General features: G+C 45.1%; 1 protein-coding gene across 5 annotated transcripts in view; it reads right to left on the reverse strand.

The window, feature by feature from the left end:
- Nucleotides 1-19018, reverse strand: part of adgrg7.1 (adhesion G protein-coupled receptor G7, tandem duplicate 1) — a 91404-nt gene that overhangs the window by 23139 nt on the left and 49247 nt on the right. For all 5 annotated transcript variants that reach the window (XM_068040978.1, XM_068040980.1, XM_068040982.1 and 2 more), the window contains 2 exons: nt 16593-16927; nt 11934-12015 (listed from right to left, as the gene is read on the reverse strand). In XM_068040978.1, the coding sequence (XP_067897079.1) occupies nt 11934-12015; nt 16593-16927 (417 nt within the window). The remainder of the gene's footprint in view (nt 1-11933; nt 12016-16592; nt 16928-19018) is intronic.

The following is a 19018-nucleotide window of genomic DNA, read 5'->3' on the forward strand; positions in this document are numbered from 1 at the left end:
TGCAACCCGTCCAGCTTGTACTTGTCCCATCTTTCCCAGAACCAGTCCCAATGTCCCAGAAATATGAATCCCTCCCCCCTACACCACTTCTCCAGCCACGTATTCATCTGATATATCCTGCTATTTCTGCTCTCACTAGCACATGGCACTGGTAGTAATCCTGACATTACTACCTTTGAAGTAAAATTTTCATCCAACTCCCTATATTCAGCTTGTAGGACCTCATCCCTTTTTTTTCCTCCATCGTTGGTACTGATATGTACCACGACAACTGGCTGCTCGCCCTACCCCTCAGAATGCTCGGCAGCCGTTCAGAGACATCCTTGACCCTTGCACCAGGGAGGCAACATACCATCCTGGAGTCTCTGTTGCGGCCGCAGAACGTTTGTCTGTTCCCCTTACAATTGAATCCCCTATCACTATAGCCCTGCAGCTCTTCTTCCTCCCCTCCTGTGCAGCAGAGCCACCCATGGTGCCATGAACTTGGTTCTTGCTGCTTTCCCCTGGAAGCCATCTTGGGAGCCATCTCCCCCAACAGTATCCAAAGCGGTCTATCTGTTAGAGAGGGGGATGGCCAGAGGGGAGTTCTGCACTACCTGCCTTCGTCTACTCTGCCTGGTCACCCATTCCCTTCCTGCCTTTGCAGCATTTGCCTGCAGTGTGGCCACCTCGCTAAACGTGCTATCCTAGACAATCTCAGCATCGCGGATGCTCCACAGTGAAACCACCCGCAGCTCCAGTTCCGTAAAGCGGGTAGCCAGCAGCTGCAGGTGGATACACTTCCTGCATACAAGGTACACTACTCTCTGGGCCATGTTATGGATTGCACAACAGACCACCACAATGAACGAGACCCCAGCAGGAGTGTAAGATGGGTCGCCGCCCAACTAGTCCAGGCACCGGAACTGCATCTTGAGAAGCCCAATGGCCTGCTCAATGCTGGTCCTGGTGAGCAGATAGCTGTGTTTTTCCTTTATATTCATTTTTGGAATGTGGGCGTCACTGGCTAGGCCAGCATTTGATGCCCATCCCTAATTGCCCTTGAATTGAGTGGCTTGCTGGGCCATTTCAGAAGGCATTTTGAGAGTCAACCACATTGTTGTGGGTCTGGAGTCACATGTAGGCCAGACCAGGCAGATTTCCTTCCCTAAAGGACATTAGTGAACCAGATGGGTTTTTACAACAGTCGACAATGGTTTCATGGTCACCATTATATTTATCAATTGAATTCAAATTTCACCATTTGCCGTGGTGGGATTCGAACCCATGTCCCCAGAGCATTAGCCTAGATCTAGACATTACCATTATGCCACCGCCTCTGTCTCGGGTTCTTGGAGGGGTAAGTAGCCATCTCTTTAAGGGATATCTTTATCCCCTAGAATCCATCCACGCACTACAGGGGTTGGGGTGAAGATTTGCGGCAGCCTGGACTGCTGGAGGATGAAGGAGTCATGGCAGCTGCCAGGGAAGCGAGCACACACACGCAGGAAGCTTTTGTTGTGGTCGCAGACCAGCTGAACATTGAGGGAGTTGAATCTATTGATGAATCTGTTTGGCCTGTCACTGGGTGCCTTGATGGTCACATAGGTACAATTGATGGTGCCCTGCACCTGGGGGAATCCAGTGATGGAGGTGAAACCCAGTGCCCTCGGTCCCTGTGAGGTCATGTCTGTCATGAAATGAGTGTACTGTCCAGCTCGGGCAAATAGGGCATCGGTGACCTGCGAGATGCAGTGGTGTGCAGCTAGGTGAGATGCCACCTAGTCTGTGTCTTATCCTTGGAAAGAGCCAAAGGCACAGCCGTTCAAGGCCACAGTGACTTTGATGGCTTCTGGCAGGGCATGGCGAGCAGTGCTGTGTGGTTCAAGATCCTCAGTGAAGAGGACAGAGATATCTGTGACCATCTGCATGGAGAGTTACATTCTCCTGCAGCACTGGGTTTCATTCATCTCCAAGTAGCTCTTCTTCGGTGGTAGATCCTATGCTGAGGCTACAGTCTCCGTGTCCTTCCTGCCCCTCACCCCACTGTTGTGCCCTCCTGCTTCCCGGGACTCCTCCCTTGCTGTGGAGGGTGTTGTTCCTCATTGCCACTGGGCTCAAAATCCAAGAGGCGTGCCCCCATTGCCAGCTGCTGCCTTCCTTGTGGTCAGCTTGTTGCCCAGCTTTCCTTGGCTGCTTTGCCCCTGCGATGCCTGGAGGGTGATAACCCCTTACACTGCCCGAGCACTAACTGCCCACTCTCCCTACCACCCGTGTAGTGCTAAGAGCACCTGTCTCCCGATGTCTGAGTCCCCCCTCTGTGCCACTGAAACTTTTAAGGCTCCAGATTAATTCCCCGAGGCAGCCATAACTGGCTTCCCACTCTGTACACATCTCATCTGCCCCAGACAGCACCCCCATGAAATGCTCAACTTCCCCTGTTAACGAGCTCTTAATATGGTCTCCAAGTACCTTAATTGGCCTTTTTTGGGGAGCGAACGGGATTGCAATCTTGCCCTCCCCCCACCCCGCGAACATGGCTGCGCTGGGAACGGCATCACAAAACCAGCATGCCGGCTGGCACCAGTACTTTTGGGCCCCGTCCGCTTCCGTTCCTGCCCCTGGTGGGACCCGAAAATTCAACCCTTGACGTTTGATGGAAAAAATGAATGGTAGGGGTGCTGGGCTGTGGAACCCCCACAGCGGTACACAGCTTGAGTGAAAGTGTCCTGCCCAGAGACAGTGAAATAAGGGTTTTTTGATTAGCTTCTAGAAAATAAATGGTTCATATTTTTCTTAGCCCTTGTTGGTGGATAATTAAATAGACAGATACAACTGCTGCATAAATCAACCCATTCATATGAGGACTGAATCATCTGCACACACAGAAAAGGCAGATGCTTGAAGCATTTAGAATCTATTAGAAAAGATAAAGATTGAACTCTCTGCATTTCTCCCTCACTGTCAGCTTCTCGCTCTGACTTAAAATTGGCACTTGAAAATATGTTCCTGTCAATGCTAATGCAATGAAGTTCATACTCCTGCTAGTTTTAATATGCTTTGAAAAAACATAGTTTCTGTCGTGCCCTAGAGATTTACATACTTTGAATCAATCAGCTGACAAAACTATACTAATGCATGCAGGGATATTCTGTGGACTGCACATGCAGACACTTGCATATTGGGAATTCAAAGCATGGGTGTGGTTATTATTTGTCTTCAGCTGACAGAGTAATATGTCTGGGAAAAATATAAACTCTAAACTTTTCAGAAAGGTGGAGGATTCTAAGTAAAACATTGGTGAAGGTTGTTAAAAGCACTAAATGTAATTTTAGAGGTGCAATTAATTATAAGATTGTGAAATGTGTCAATTTGGTGTCTTTATGATGCAAAATCATTATTTTCACTATTTCTACACAGTCAGCTGAATGAAGAAAAAATTGCAACCAAGAATGATGTTGAATAATTTAATTGGATCATCTTCTCCCACCCTTTATTGGAGTTGCGGTTTTCTGCCACTTTTGATTTGAATTCCATGATTGGTGATTTTCATTTGTGTTTGTTACTTGGCAATTGGTATGGTCTCCAACGTCTGATGTCTTCTAATGAATTTGATTGGTCACAGTTTTCGAATGGTAATGTGGAACTTTCTGCCACATGGAGTGGTTTAAGAACATAGCACTGACCTGTTTAATGGGAGGCTTGATCTATATATGAGGGAGTAAGGAATACTTAGATATGAGGGCAGTGTGGGAAGAGGTAATTTGAGTAGAAGGAGGCTCATGTGTAGTGTAAACATCAGCACAGACCAGTTTGGCTGAATGACCTGTTTGTGTGCTGTAATTTGAAACTAAATCGAAGGCAGGAAAACTACGAGATTGAGTAGAACACCAGGTATACACCTTCCCCAATATTACACTCAATGGAAAGTAAACTGCAACAGGGTGCAAAATCATCATTTCACCCGATTCCATCAGTCTTCTGAGAGGTGGGTTAGGTTAAAATCGTCCTCTATGTAATAAGTACAAAATTTTGATCTAATTAGATGCAAGTGTGACACAAAAATTTGCATGAAGGAAAGATGATAAAGATGTTATGCTGAAGTGTGATTTACACACGAATGTGTAATGCACAATTTTTAACATATAGGTAATACATTCTAAAAGTCTTGCATCTAGAATGTGGTTTTTCCAACACAATTTGGGCAGCACACCTGTGTATATGCAAAATTCTGTGTCACCTGATTGACTAAGATTTCATATTCAGAAAACATTAACGAATCACAGCTGAACAAGTAGAGGTCATGCCAATCAAAAGCGGATGCAAAAACTATTAATAATATGATACTAAAGATGTACAAAAACAACAGTAAGCTGTCAATGGAAGGAAGGCAAAGGGAAAGCAAAGCAATTTCTGGGAATATTTTTGAAAGTCCTTTAGATTCCATCTCAGTCACAGAAGTATTTATAGTACTAAAATAAAGTTTATAAACAAAGTAAACACATTGAAAATTGCATGTCTTACAATAATATTACCAAAGTTAACTACAGCGTTATATTGGGAGTGCTGTAAAAGTATATACAATATTGCTTCCAATGGAGGCCTGTTTGTGTGGGAGCAGCCTGGAACTATGGGCTGGATCTTTGCAACAGAGGTGGGAAACAGAAGTCGGGAATGCTTCTGAGTCTTGCCCCCACCCCCGCCCCCAGGGACAACAGTAATGGGCCCGGAGTTTCATGGGGGCAACACCTTAATTGATATGGGGGCAGGAATGGAGGCGGGACAACTCAAGTGCAGGCTGATTTAAACTGACTATTGCAGCCATTACTGTGGCTGCAGTTTGAGTACTGATACTGCAGAGTGAGAGATCTCGGTAGAGAACACTAGATTTGCAGATTGTCTCAGCACAGCCAAAGGCCTGGAACCCGGGGCAGGGCAGCCCACCCCCTCAATTTTTCAGACATGGACCTGGAGGTCTTGCTGGAGACCGTGTGGGAGTGGAGGGAGGTACTCTTCCTGGAGGGTGGCAGGAGCAGACCACCCTCCCAGACCAATCAGGTGTGGCTGGACATTGTTGCCACAGTCAGCAGTGGAAGTGTGGTCAGAAGAACCTGGATCCAGTGTAGGAAAAGGTTCAATGACCTGATAAGCTCTGGCAAGGTGAGTGCTGTCCCCAACCCTCAGGACACACACAAGCTGAGGAGCCTCAGGGCACATGCTGCTCCTAAGCATGGGAGGAGTGTGTGCCCAGGGCACCTACTGATCTCTCAGAATGGCTCAGAGACATAGTGCTGCTGAGGAACTGTAACCACTGATACATGCACCTTCTAATGAAATGGAGCAGTTGGCATTGGCCATAGAGGGCAGCAGCCTTTTCTTACTCATTTTTGTCTGTGCAAGAGAAACTGGTTCATAATGCCCGAGAGAGGGCCCAACTGGGTGGAAGTGTCCCTTGCACTCATCATCTCAGCCATAGAGGAGGAAACAATGGAAATAGCCAGAATCGGCGTCCACGAGGAAGTCAGTCATGGTGGAGATGGTGATTAGAGAGCAATGCACTCAATTGTGTTTAATATGCAGGACAACGGTGTTAATTAGGGTCTAACATGAGCACATATAAGGAACACTTACTGAGACTGGTTGTTGTTCTGAGTAAGGAGCTATATGTTTGCAATCTTTACTCTATAAATAAATGTAAGACTGACTCCAATTTCATCATTCAACAACTGGCTTTCTGGAATATAACATGCAGCAGCAGATGGAGTGCAATCAGTAACTCACCTCGTAACTCCCCAATGCCTGTCCACCATCTACAAGGCACTAGTCAGGAGTGTGATGGAATACTCTCCACTTGCCTGGATGGGTGCAGCTCCAACAATACTCAAGAAGCTCGACACCATCCAGGACAAAGTAGCCTGCTGGATGGGCGGCCCATCCACAAACATTCACTCCCACCGACACACAGTGGCAGCAGTGTGTACCGCAGCAACTCATCAAGGCTCCTTCGACAGCACATTCCAAAGCTGCGACCTCAGCCACCTAGAAGGACAAGGGCAACTAATGCATGGGAACACCACCACCTGCAAGTTCCCCTCCTAGCCACACACCATCCTGACTTGGAACTATATCGCTGTTCCTTCACTGTCGCTGGTTCAAAATCCTGGAACTCCCTTCCTAACAGCACTGTGGGTGTACCTACCCCACATGGACTGCAGCTGTTCAAGAAGGGAGCTCACCACCACTTTTGCAAGGGCAATTCGGGATGAGCAATAAATGCTGTCCTAGCCTGCGATGGCCACATCCCATGAACAAATAAAAAAAACTGCACATGTACACAGGATGCATGCCACACTAGGTAGCCTGGACTGGTCAGTGGCAATGGTAGCACAGAGGTGTTTGGAAGGGATGCTAGTTGTGCCCCAGCTGGTGTTTCACTCCAGCCATCTGCAGTGCCAGCTAAAGGCTGAGGATGTCACCCTGAGGGAGGGTGACAGTGCCGCCCCTCATGGGGCAACTTCATCATCTTCGGTCTCTTTAGTCCCTCTGTTGGAGGGAGCACCTGTGCAGTAGGGCCAATTGATGGAGGCTACCCCAGCAATGATGCAGGTGCAGCAGCCTCAGGAGATGCCCTCATGGGCGCCTTCACGTAGAGGATGACTGCCATGTAAATCTCAACGGCAAGCCAAAACAAGTGAGCAGGCAGCCTCCGTCTCCTCTGAGGCCACAAGGGGAGCACTGCAGAGAAGTGGCCAAGGGAGGAGGCCACCGCATCGCACGGAGCACTGAGTGGGTCACTGGGGTGTCTTCGTGCGGTAATTGTGCACTGATTTCCTTTCTGAGAACCATATAAACAATGACACTTGAAGCCAGATGCGTGAGACTCCTTTTATTGATGGTGGGACAAGAAAAGAGGTATGAAGTGGTGAAGGAAATCAAGGGTTCCTCAGTGGTAATGGCAAAACCTCTGGGCAGCTGTTCATCCTTCATTGGCAGTGAGAGTTTACATGGTCCAGGCTGCGTCCTCCATGGAAGTGATAGCACAGACAGCTCAGAGTGAGTTCTATACCATGCCATTCATCCTGGTTCAGAGGAGCTCAATTGAAATGTTCTTGAATCAGATGATCCCTAACATTCATGGCATCCTGATGAGACCGTTGAGCCGCACGCCATGTCCAGCCACCTCCCTGTGCAGCCAGAGCACCTCAGTGTTCTGCATCCTCCCCCTTCATCCAATAAGTTGTGTCCTTCCAGGATGTTACGACCAGGTGAGAAAGTGGTCTAGGGTTCCCTTTCAGCCTTCACCTGGTCTTACTGTAAAAGGGTTTAATTTTAAACACACCATGTTTTTAATTCCCCTTGGTGAATCCTTGTTCAACACTTTAAAATTGTAAGGCAAAGAAACCAGCGCAAACAGGTCTTCTTAGGTTTAAAGAAGAAAGATTGAAATTTATTAAAAACTTAAACACTAATTTGGTCAACGCCTACGGAAACCCGACGTGCCCACGCTAGCATGCATACGCGATACACACATGCAGATAGGGACAGAAAAGAGCAGAAGAAATAAAGTGGAAAAATTTGAGGCAATATCTGAAGAGTTTTTGTTCCGGGTCTTCGAACTCACTGTATAGTCATTGATTGTAGATAGATCTTGCTTTTCGTTGGGGCCCTGTATTCTTCTTAAACCCAGTTCACTGTAAGAGACTTTTCTTTCTTGGGTCTTCAACGGATTTGGAGTTCTGTGAGAAAGAGATGGGAGCAGGCAGACAGGCAGCATGTCTTCTTCAGTCCCGGGGCATTCTGCTTTCTGATCAAACTCTCAGTTCAAAAACTGTACAATTGAGAAAAAAACCCAGACTGCCAAGCAGGTTAGTCATGTGACTAACTGGTTTGACCATGTCTGTTTGTGTATTGTATCATCTTAGTAGGGAATGGAAAGCGCTTCCCTGCCATCAATATCTGTTAATATGTAAATATGTTTTTTTTTTCCAGCCAAGTCCTGGCAGTCCTTGTAACAGGTCTTCTCTTCTTCCCAGCAACAATTTGAAATTTAATGACCATGTGGCAAAATTAATATGCCTCATTCTTGGTAGGTGGAGGCCTGCATGACACAGGACCTCACCATTCTCAAGGTCTGGAGGGCCATTTTATGGAGAGCGGAGCAGACCACGACAATAAGCGAGACCTTTGCTGGAGTGTATTGCAGGGTAGCACCCGATGGTCCAGGCACTGGAACCGTATCTCCAGAAGCCCAATGGCCTGCTCAATGCTGGTCCTGGTGAGCAGATGGCATTGGTTGTATTGCCTCAGTGCCTCTGCCTGGAGCTTTCATAGTGTGGTGAGTAGCTAGCTCTTCAAGATATATCCGTTTCCCCTAGAATCCATCCAAGGACTTTGGAGGTTGGAGTGAAGATGTAAGGTGGCGTGAACTGGCAGAGGACCATGGAGTCATGGCAGCTGCTAGGAAGGTGGGCACATAGATGGAGGAAGCTCTTGAGTGGTTGCACACCAACTGAACATTGAGGGAGTGGAAGCCCTTCCTGTTGATGGCCGGTCACTGGGAACCTTGATGGCCACATGGGTGCAATCGATGATGCCCTGCACTGGGAGAATCCAGTGATGGTGGCCTCATCAGTTTGGAACTGAATGTACTGTCCAGCTCTCACAATTAGGACATCAGTGACCTGCGAGATGCACTGGTGTGCTGCTGTTCGCGCAATGCCACCAAGGTCCGCAGCTGAACCTTGGAAGGAGCCAGAAGCGAAGAAGTTAAAGCCATAGTGACTTTGATGGCTACTGCAGGGCATGGCGAACAGTGCTGCGAGGTGTGCGATCTTCAGCGATGAGGGCACAAATATCTGTGACCATCTGCCTGGAGAGTTGCAGTCTTCTGCAGCACTGGTTCTCAGTCATCTACAGGTAGCTCCTTCTTTGGCGGTAGATCCGATGCTGAGGGTGTGGCCTCCGTGTCCTTCGCCCCTATCCTGTGCCCTCCTGTTGCCCAGGACTCTGCCCTTCTTGCAGAGGGTGTTGCTCCTCATCACCACTGGGCCCAAAATCTGAGAGTGGTCCCCATCGACATCTGGTCCCCATCGACATCTGCAGCCTTCCTTGTGCTCGGCAGCCTTGCACCCTGCTCTTATAGCCCTGCAATGCCAGCAGGGATATTACCCTCTGCACTGCCCAAATGTTTACTGCCCACTCTCCCCGTAACCTGTTCTGAACTGATGTCACCTATCCCCCAATGGACAAGTCCACCTTTTCACGAGGCCCAGCTAATTCCCCGGAGCGGCCATGACGGTTTGCTCACCGTGTACCCACCTCCATTCACCTGATCTGCCTCAGACAGCGCTGCAGTCCGTGCACCTCCGCGAAAATCACAACATCGCCCATTAATGAACTCTTCAACCAGCTTAATTGACCTTGGTTATGGTTTGGGTGGATCGCGGGGCCGCCCTCCGCCCACCATTGTAAAAATGGCCACGCAGGGAATGGCATCAGGAAACCGACACGCTAGCCGGTGCTGGTATTTTTGACCCCTGCCCAGCTCCGTTCCTAACCCTGTCGGGAACCGAAAATTCAGCCCTATATTTTGGTTCTCTCTTGTGCTGGTCTTTATTTCTGTAAGGGATCTAAGTCTAAATTTTGTTTTGTTGTGTGGCCTGCAGTACTCAATGACTGCCATGGCCTGTGTGTATGCGTTAACTGTTATTTTATTTGATCATCTGGTTAGCGTGCTAGTTTAACCAAAAGGAAATTCAACTTTTTAAAACATAATTTTGACAGTTTAATTGGATATTGTTATGTAGTAATGTGGGTGATGAGCAGGTGATTATACTGAAACCCAATGCTGCCTGACATCAAATGCAACATCACAGTGAATTGCCTCAGTAAAATTACATTAAAGTAGAAGTGTAAAGATTTATATCTATTGTTTTGCAATTATCTTCATATGCAATTTGCCTATCTGCTACAATTAACCCATTTGATTTAAATTAGTTAATACTTTTGCCAAAATAGTGGAAAAAGGTCCACCATCATATTATGTTTTTTGAACACTAATTTCCAAGGTTATTCCAAGGGGCGGAAAAGCCCCTGGGAAGGACGGCATTACCCCTGAAATAATCAAGAGTGCCAAGCCTGCTATACTTTCAGCACTCTACGAACTGCTTTGCCTGTGCTGGGACGAGGGAGCAGTACCACAGGACATGCGCGATGCCAATATCATCACCCTCTATAAGAACAAGGGTGACTGCAACAACTACCGTGGAATCTCCCCGCTCATCACAGTGGGGAAAGTCTTCGCTCGAGTCGCTTCAAACAGGCTCCAGAAGCTGGCTGAGCGTGTCTACCCTGAGGCACAGTGTGGCTTTCGAGCAGAGAGATCCACCATTGACATGTTGTTCTCCCTTCGCCAGCTACAGGAGAAATGCCGCAAACTACAGATGCCCCTCTACATTGCTTTCATTGATCTCACCAAAGCCTTTGACCTCGTCAGCAGACTTGGTCTCTTCAGGCTACTAGAAAAGATCAGAGGTCCACCAAAGCTACTAAGTATCATCACCTCATTCCATGACAATATGAAAGGCACAATTCAGCATAGAGGCGCCTCATCAGACCCCTTTCCTATCCTGTGTGGCATGAAACAGGGCTGTGTTCTCGCACCTACACTGTTTGAGATCTTCTTCTTCCTGCTGCTCTCACACACGTTCAAGTCTTCAGAAGATGGAATTTTCCTCCACACAAGATCAGGTGGCAGGTTGTTCAACCTTGCCTGTCTAAGAGCGAAGACCAAAGTACGGAAAGTCCTCATCAGGGAACTCCTCTTTGCTGCATGAACATCTCACACTGAAGAGTGTCTGCAGAATCTCAGACAGGATTGCGACTTCCTGCAATGAATTTGGCCTAACCATCAGTCTCAAGAAAACGAACATCATGGGCCAGGACATCAGAAATGCTCCATCCATCAATATCGGCGACCACGCTCTGGAAGTGGTTCAAGAGTTCACCTACCTAGGCTCAACTATCACCAGTAACCTGTCTCTCGATGCAGAAATCAACAAGCGCATGGGAAAGGCTTCCACTGCTATGTCCAGACTGGCCAAGAGAATGTGGGAAAATGGCGCACTGACATGGAACACAAAAGTCCGAGTGTATCAAGCCTGTGTCCTCAGTACCTTGCTCTATGGCAGCGAGGCCTGGACAACGTACGTCAGCCAAGAGCGACATCTCAATTCATTTCATCTTCGCTGCCTCCGGAGAATCCTTGGCATCAGGTGGCAGGACCGTATCTCCAACACAGAAGTCCTCGAGGCGGCCAACATCCCCAGCATATACACCCTACTGAGCCAGCGGTGCTTGAGATGGCTTGGCCATGTGAGCCGCATGGAAGATGGCAGGATCCCCAGGGACACATTGTACAGCAAGCTCGTCATTGGTATCAGTCTCACCGGCCGTCCATGTCTCCGCTTTAATGACGTCTGCAAACGCGACATGAAGTCCTGTGACATTGATCACAAGTCGTGGGAGTCAGTCGCCAGCGATCGCCAGAGCTGGTGGACAGCCATAAAGGCGGGGCTAAAGTGTGGCGAGTCGAAGAGACTTAGCAGTTGGCAGGAAAAAAGACAGAAGCGCAAGGAGAGAGCCAACTGTGTAACAGCCCCGACAGCCAATTTTATCTGCAGTACCTGTGGAAGAGTCTGTCACTCTAGAATTGGCCTTTATAGCCACTCCAGGCGCTGCTCCACAAATCACTGACCACCTCCAGGCGCTTACCCATTGTCTCTCGAGACAAGGAGGCCAAAGAGAAGAGAAGGAGAGAGACAATGATGCAATAGGTTTATACTTAGGATCTCAGTGTGTTCCAGACCATCCATGAGCAACGCCACGGAAAGTTTACTAATTTATTATAATTTTCATGATTTGAAATGTCTTTTACATATATATACAATACTCACAACTCCTCTTGCCGATAATTCAGTGCGTTATCTGTCTTGTAGGTAGCTGCTAATGTTGTAACAACAATAACTGCTGGAAGACCTGAGGAATACATTGAATTAAAATAAATGATGTTTTTACTTGTAGGATTTACATTCTGTTTTTCTGAGCCATATAATTCGGCCTAATCAAATTCAGAGGTTACTATTTTATTAGGAGTGAAACAGCCAAAGCCCAATAATATTGGCAAGTTTTGAATTTTCATTTGGTGTTGTAAAGTCAATCATTTTGCATGTTAACAAATTTTTATGAACATTTAACATTAAAAATAAATATGTCAAAATTAACAAATGCAGTGAATTGCACAGAACTGTTTCAGAATGAGAATATTGGGGGAAATTTTCATCTTCACCAGCTGGGTGCTAAGCTGGCAGAGTGGATCATCCACCCATTGTGGAACTCACCAGTTTGCATTCCATTAAAAATTGGGTGGATTCTACAATAGGCAGGCAAACATTGCTGCCAGATTACTGCCCAGGCAGTGATGACGAAGAGTACCTTATTGCATTTTACAATACATATGCAACTTTGGTGATCGGAATCCCTCTAATAAATAGTGCAGTGCCCTGTTTAAAGTTAGCTTACTTTATGTGCAATTGTAGAAGCCTTCTATTAATGATACTCTGATATCTATCATATATCATGTATAATCATTCCCTTATTGCTATAGAGTGCCAAATATCAGGCTGGATTTTGTTCCGAGCCCAACGTCAGATTTGGTGGCAGGGTTGGGCTGGAGCATCAGAGTGGCAGAGACACAAGACTCTGAGAGTGAGGGACTATGGCAGAAGACAGCTCACTATTAACCCTATTGGTGGGACTGAATCAGCCTGTTTTATGCCTGTCAGAATTTCCTTTGGAAAATTTGTAAAAGGTAGGATACAACCCCCTTAAATATTTATAGCAGCCCCATCAAAAATATCTCCAAAGTACATATATATTTAGGAGCATGTCACAAGATAGGCCTGATCTTCTCGGCAGTGGGGAAGCTCCATAGCGGCCCCTCCACTGCTCTGCGATGGGACCCTGCTTTCCATTTGCTAATTAGATGTTTGCATTAATTTAAGTGTAACCCGTAACGAACTTACCTTCAGTTCCCGACCTTCAGTGCATCAGCGGCACTCACACACCTTTACTTTCCTGTCCAGGGAAAGCTGGAGCCACCGTGATGGGGAAGGGGTGAACTCTGCAGTATTTGTATAGGGAAGAGGGAGAAGGGGTGAACTCTGCAGTATTTGTATAGGGAAGAGGGGGAAGGGGTAAACTCTGCAGTATTTGTATAGGGAAGAGGGGGAAGGGGTAAACTCTGCAGTATTTGTATAGGGAAGAGGGAGAAGGGGTGAACTCTGCAGTATTTGTATAGGGAAGAGGGGGAAGGGGTAAACTCTGCAGTATTTGTATAGGGAAGAGGGGGAAGGGGTAAACTCTGCATTTTGTTGAACTGTCTGCAGGACTGGCAGCTTTTTAAAATGGCGCCAGCACCTGCTTCCACATCAGGTGATGCTGTGAGTGGCGTCACCAATGCTGCCTCCGTCATGTGATTGGGAGAGGATGGCTGCCATGAATATAATAAATGGCCACCAGCTGCAGAAATGTGGCGGCAGGGGTCCTGCATGGGGCGGCTGCCATTTTCTGCACTCTCCACGGACAAGAAAATCCAGGCCATCATGTGACATGCTCCTAAACACATATGTTCTTTGGAGATATTTTTGATGGGGCTGCTATAAATATTTAAGGGGTTTGTATACACCTTTTACAAATTTTCAAAGGAAATTCCAACAGGCATAAAACAGGCTGATTCAGTCCCACCAATAGGGTTAATAATGAGTTGGCTTCTGCCATAGTCACTCACTCTCACAGCCTTCTGTCCTTGCGGCTCCTCTTCCATTTAAATGCAGAACAGGGGCATGTCCATTGGAAAGGCCTTTCCAGAGGCTTAGTCCTTCTGAATGTGTTTTGGGCAGGTGGGGGGTGGAGGGGGTGGTTGCGTGGTAGTGAGAGCTGAAAATTTTTGACTGCATGAGACAGGCAGCACTTTGGTTTAGTGTAACTCTCTAAGAACAATTTGAAAAAAAAATCTCAAAATTGCTATCAAACTTCAGAAGTCTCAACATCAGGCCTCTTCGGACAGTGCAACAGAAATGTTTTGGCTGTAATTATCCAAGTAAATCCAGGATATTTACATGAGCTGGGTGTTGAACTATGTAAATGAAAGGCTGTTGTTTTTTGGCAGATGTATCACTGAAATGCCACAAGCAGTCAAGGAAATTCATAGATAAAGATGTTTCAGTGTAAAACCAGCAGAAATCAGTTAGGCGCAAATTTCCTTGGAATAAATGGTGCACTATCACTCTTATGCCACTGTTACCCCAAAATGCATGTGACATCTTTCAACTGATCCATTTAACCAAGACCTCATCAGCCCTTTGAGGTGGAGCTAAAAGATCCTACAACATTTTTCGAAGAACAGCAGAAGGTTTCTCCTGGTGTCCCGGCCAACATTTATCCCTTAACCAACATTGCCAAAACTACATTTACATGTCATTTATTTCATTATTGTTTGTGGGAGTTTACTGTGTGCAAATTGGCTGCCATGTTTCCTACATTACAACATTGACTGCAGTTCAAAAGTACTTCATTGTGTGTAAAGCATCTTGGCACATCCTGAGGTCATGAAAATCACTGCATAAATGCAAGTCTTTCTTTCTTTCAACTCCTAATTACCAATCATAATTGAAAATCCTGTGCAGCTGTTCAGAAATGCACACAATTCTATTCTCCACCTCCCTGAAAAGGGATAAAGAAAATTGGAATTTTGCTTTTGTACTAGGTTTTAGAATTTTTGATTTGTCTGTGGACAATCTGTTTTATTACTTGTTTATTCTGGATTTTTGAATCTGATAGAGAATGGTTTCAACACAAAAGGAGGCCACTCAGCCAGTCGTATCCGTGCTGGCTCTCTGCAAGAGCATTTCTGCAAGTCCCACACTCCAGCCCTTTCCCTGTAGACCTGCAAATTGTTTCCCGTCAGGTGCTTATCCAATTTCCTTTAGAAAGCTACAATTGAATCTGCCTCCATTCTCAGGAAGTGCATTTCAGATCACAACCCACTCGCTGCATAACTAAGTTCTTCCTCATTTCGCCTTTGGTTCTTTTTAAATCTGTGTCCTTTGGTTCCTCCCCCATTCTACCAAAGGGAACAGTTTCTCTTATCTATTCCATCCAGACCCTTCATGACTCTGAACATTTCAAATCTTTTCTCAACCTTCTCTTCTCCAAGGAGAACAACCCCAGTTTCTCCAATCTATTCACGCCACTGAAGTCATCATCCCCAAAATCTTTTCTGCATCCTTTCTAAATAAAGCCTTCACATCCTTCCTAAAGTGTGGTTGCTCAGAATTGGACACAATACTCCAGCTGAGGCCAAATCAGTGTTTTAGAAAGATTTATCATAACTTCCTTGCTTTTGTAGGTCTGGCAGCATCTGTGGAGAGAGAAGCGGAGTTAACGTTTCAGGTCTGTGACCTTTCATTAGAAAGGTTCTGATGAAAGGTCACAGACCTGAAATGTTAACTCTGCTTCTATCTCCGCAGATGCTGTCAGACCTGAGTATTTCCAGCCTTTTCTGTTTTTATTTCAGATTTTCAGCATCTAGAGTATTTTGCTTATTTCTTGCTTTTGTACTGTATGCCTCTATTTATAAAGCCGAGGATCCTGTATGCCTTATTAACCACTTTCTCAACATGCCTTGCCACCTTCAACGATTATATATACCCCTAGGTCTCTCTGTTCCTGCACCTCATTTAGAATTGTACCCTGTATTTTATATTGCCTTTCCTCATTCTTCCAACCAAAAATGTATCACTTCACACTTCTCTGCATTAAATTGCATCTGCCACGTGTCTGCACAACTCACCAGCCATTCTATATCCTCTTGAAATCTATCACTATCTTCCTCACAGTTCATAATACTTCCAGGCTTTGTGTCATCTGCAAATTTTGAAATTGTGCCCTGTATACCCAAGTCTAAGTCTTTAATATAGATCAAGAAAAGTACTGGTCCTAGCACCAACCCCTGGGAACCCCACTATATACTTTCCTCTAGTCCAAAAAACAACCGTTCACCACTACTCTCGGTTTCCTGTCATTCAGCCAACTTTGCATCCATGCTGCCACTGTCTATTTTATTTCATGGGTTTCAACTTTGCCAACAAGCCTATGTAATATTGTTTTATGCTATGCATGTGAATCAGATATGTTACTATTCCTAATCTGCATACAGAGATTAGACTTGTGCTTCAATAGTTTTATGGAAATTAGTTAAATCATGCTTCATTAATCTGCGTTTCATGTTTCCTTTGGCACATCATACTTCATTCCTTTTAGTACAACAAATAGAACACCTATGTGTAGTTTCTGAATTATTAGTAAGAATGAGAAAGGAATAAAGCTAGTGCTGAAGCCAAAGGCACTTCTTTCTTGCACTTGCACCTACACATTGAGCAATAATGATCAAAAGATTAACCACCCCTTAAATGGTAAATGAGAGATTCACTTTGTATTGGAGATGTGCCAAATATTATAAAGGAATAATTGCTTAAATTTAACTGATCACTTACCCCATCCAACCACTGAAATCCATATTAAGAAGTGCTGTGGTAGTGGTTTGAATACATGAACTAGCAGAACATACATCTGTGCACCGTACAGTCCTGACCAGGTGAATGTAGCCATTAAAAAATAATGAAGGATGGCAGCAGCAGCAGTGCATGAGTAAACCTCTGGTGGACTGGATCGGTCGGAAGGTAGAATAATGTTTTCAGTATTGTTCGCAGCACTTTTTTCATTCAGAGCATTAGGGTTATTTATCGCAGAGATGAAGATCAAATTCACCATGAGCATCGATGTACAAAGACTCACAGTTACCCAGGTAAGTGAGGTCTTGCGTGCTTGCCTGAGAGAAATTCTTCATTAGATAGAGCTTTGATTCTATTTAAAATAACAGACCAGAATCTGCATAGCAAATACAGCAATTCAGCTTATTCCATTCAAGAACAAATCTAACAACAGCAAATTCCATTTCAAAAAGGATGCATCAACAGATGTTCCTCATTCAGGTTTGTTGTGACAAAATTCCTTTCACAGCAACGTTTCCAAGCCCACCTAAGGTTTTGTGATATTATTGTGCTCTCTTCTATCCTGCTAATCAGACATAACTTCTTTCACATTCATAAACAACCAACAACTTGCATTTATATTGTGCCTTTAAGATAGTAAAAATGTTCCAAGATGCTTCACAGAAGTCTTATCAGACAAAATTTGACACCAAGCCATATAAATACATATTTTGACAGGTGAGAAAAAGCTGGGTCAAAGAGATAAGTTTTATGGAGCTACTTAAAGGAGCAGAGAGAGCTGGAGAGACAGAGACATTGAGGGAGGGAATTCCAGAGCTTAGGGCCTCGGCAGGTGAAGGCACAGCCACCAATGGTAAAGTGATAAAAATTGGGGATGAGCAAGAGGCCAGAATTGGAGGAGCTCAGAGAACTTGGCAGTTATAGAGCTGCAGGATTTTACAGAGTTAGGGAAGGGTGAAGCCATGGAGGGATTTCAACATAAAGATTCCAATTTTGATATCAAAGATTTTGTGGACCGGAAGCCAATGTAGGTCAGGTGAGGGGTGAACAGGACTTGTTGTGAGCACAAGTTTACTGAGAGTGGAAGGTGGGAAGCTGGCCAGGAGAGCATTGGAATCATCATAAAAGAATATAATTAAGTTGGAAGTGGTCTCACTTCAGATGCCATTTTTCATTTTCTTGCACTGATACCTTAAGGTTTTGCTTAAATAATAAAATGCAATATTTTCTGTTAATTAATCTAAATCATCAACAATTGTAATTTTGTCTGAGCTGTAAGAGCATGTTGCTAAAACTGGGTACCAAAAATTGGAAAAGTATTCCATTGCCTTACTGCTAATTCAGTGAGAGGAAATTTCATCCAAAAAGAAACAGGAAATAACTATTGGAGATGATGCTGTGCACTGGACTTTTGCTGCATTCTGAATTGGTAGAATGCAGGTTTGCAGTTATGATTTGCACAGAGAGATCTCCTGCTGTCTGGAAGTCAGGCACTTTCCTACAGTGAGGGAGGAAAGATCATTGGGATATTTACAGTCAAGAAACCAGTTCCAAATCAGTGTTGGCCAAAGCTATAAATTCTTGGCAGGAAATAGTTCATCATTCAAGATGACTCAGTAGTCAGAAGAGAGAAAATAGTCAGGAGAAGGAAATTAGAGTATGAGAGGAAGCTAGCTAGAAATGTAAAAATGGATAGCAAGAGTTTCTACAGGTATTTAAAAAGAAGAGTAAGTAAAGTGAGTGTTGGTCATCTAGAGAGTGAGAATGGGGAGTTAATAGTAGGTAATAAGGAAATGGTGGATGAAATGAACAAATAGTTTGCTTCTGTCTTCACTATAGAGGATACAAAAAAAATCCAGCAATAGCTGTAAATCAGGAGGTGGAAGGAAGAGAGGAACTTGGTGACATTACAATCACCAGGGAAGGGGTACTGACCAAACTGAGCGAGCTTCGGGCTGACAAGTCCCCGGGTCCTGATGGACTTGATCCTAGGGTCTTAAAAGAGGTGGCTAATGAGGTAATAGATGCGTTGGTGTTAATTTTTCAAAATTCACTAGATTCTGGAAAGGTTCCATCAGACTGGAAAGTAGCTACTTATAACCCCTCTATTCAAGAAGGGGTGGAGGTAGAAAACAGGTAACTATAGGCCAATTAGCTTGCCGTCTGTCGTGGGGAAGGTGTGAGAATCGATCATTAAGGAGGCTATAGCTGGGCACTTAGAAAAACTCAAGGTAATCGGGAATAGTCAGCATGGTTTTGTGAAGGGAAAATCATGTTTAACCAATTTATTGGAGTTCTTTGAAGGAGTTACATGCTCTGTGGATAAAGGGGAACCCGTTGGTGTACTTGGATTTCCAAAAGGCATTTGACAAGATGCCAGATAAAAGGTTATTGTGCAAAGTAGGAGC

The sequence above is a fragment of the Heterodontus francisci genome, chromosome 10 (genome assembly GCF_036365525.1).
Source record: "Heterodontus francisci isolate sHetFra1 chromosome 10, sHetFra1.hap1, whole genome shotgun sequence".
Lineage (NCBI taxonomy): Eukaryota > Metazoa > Chordata > Chondrichthyes > Heterodontiformes > Heterodontidae > Heterodontus > Heterodontus francisci.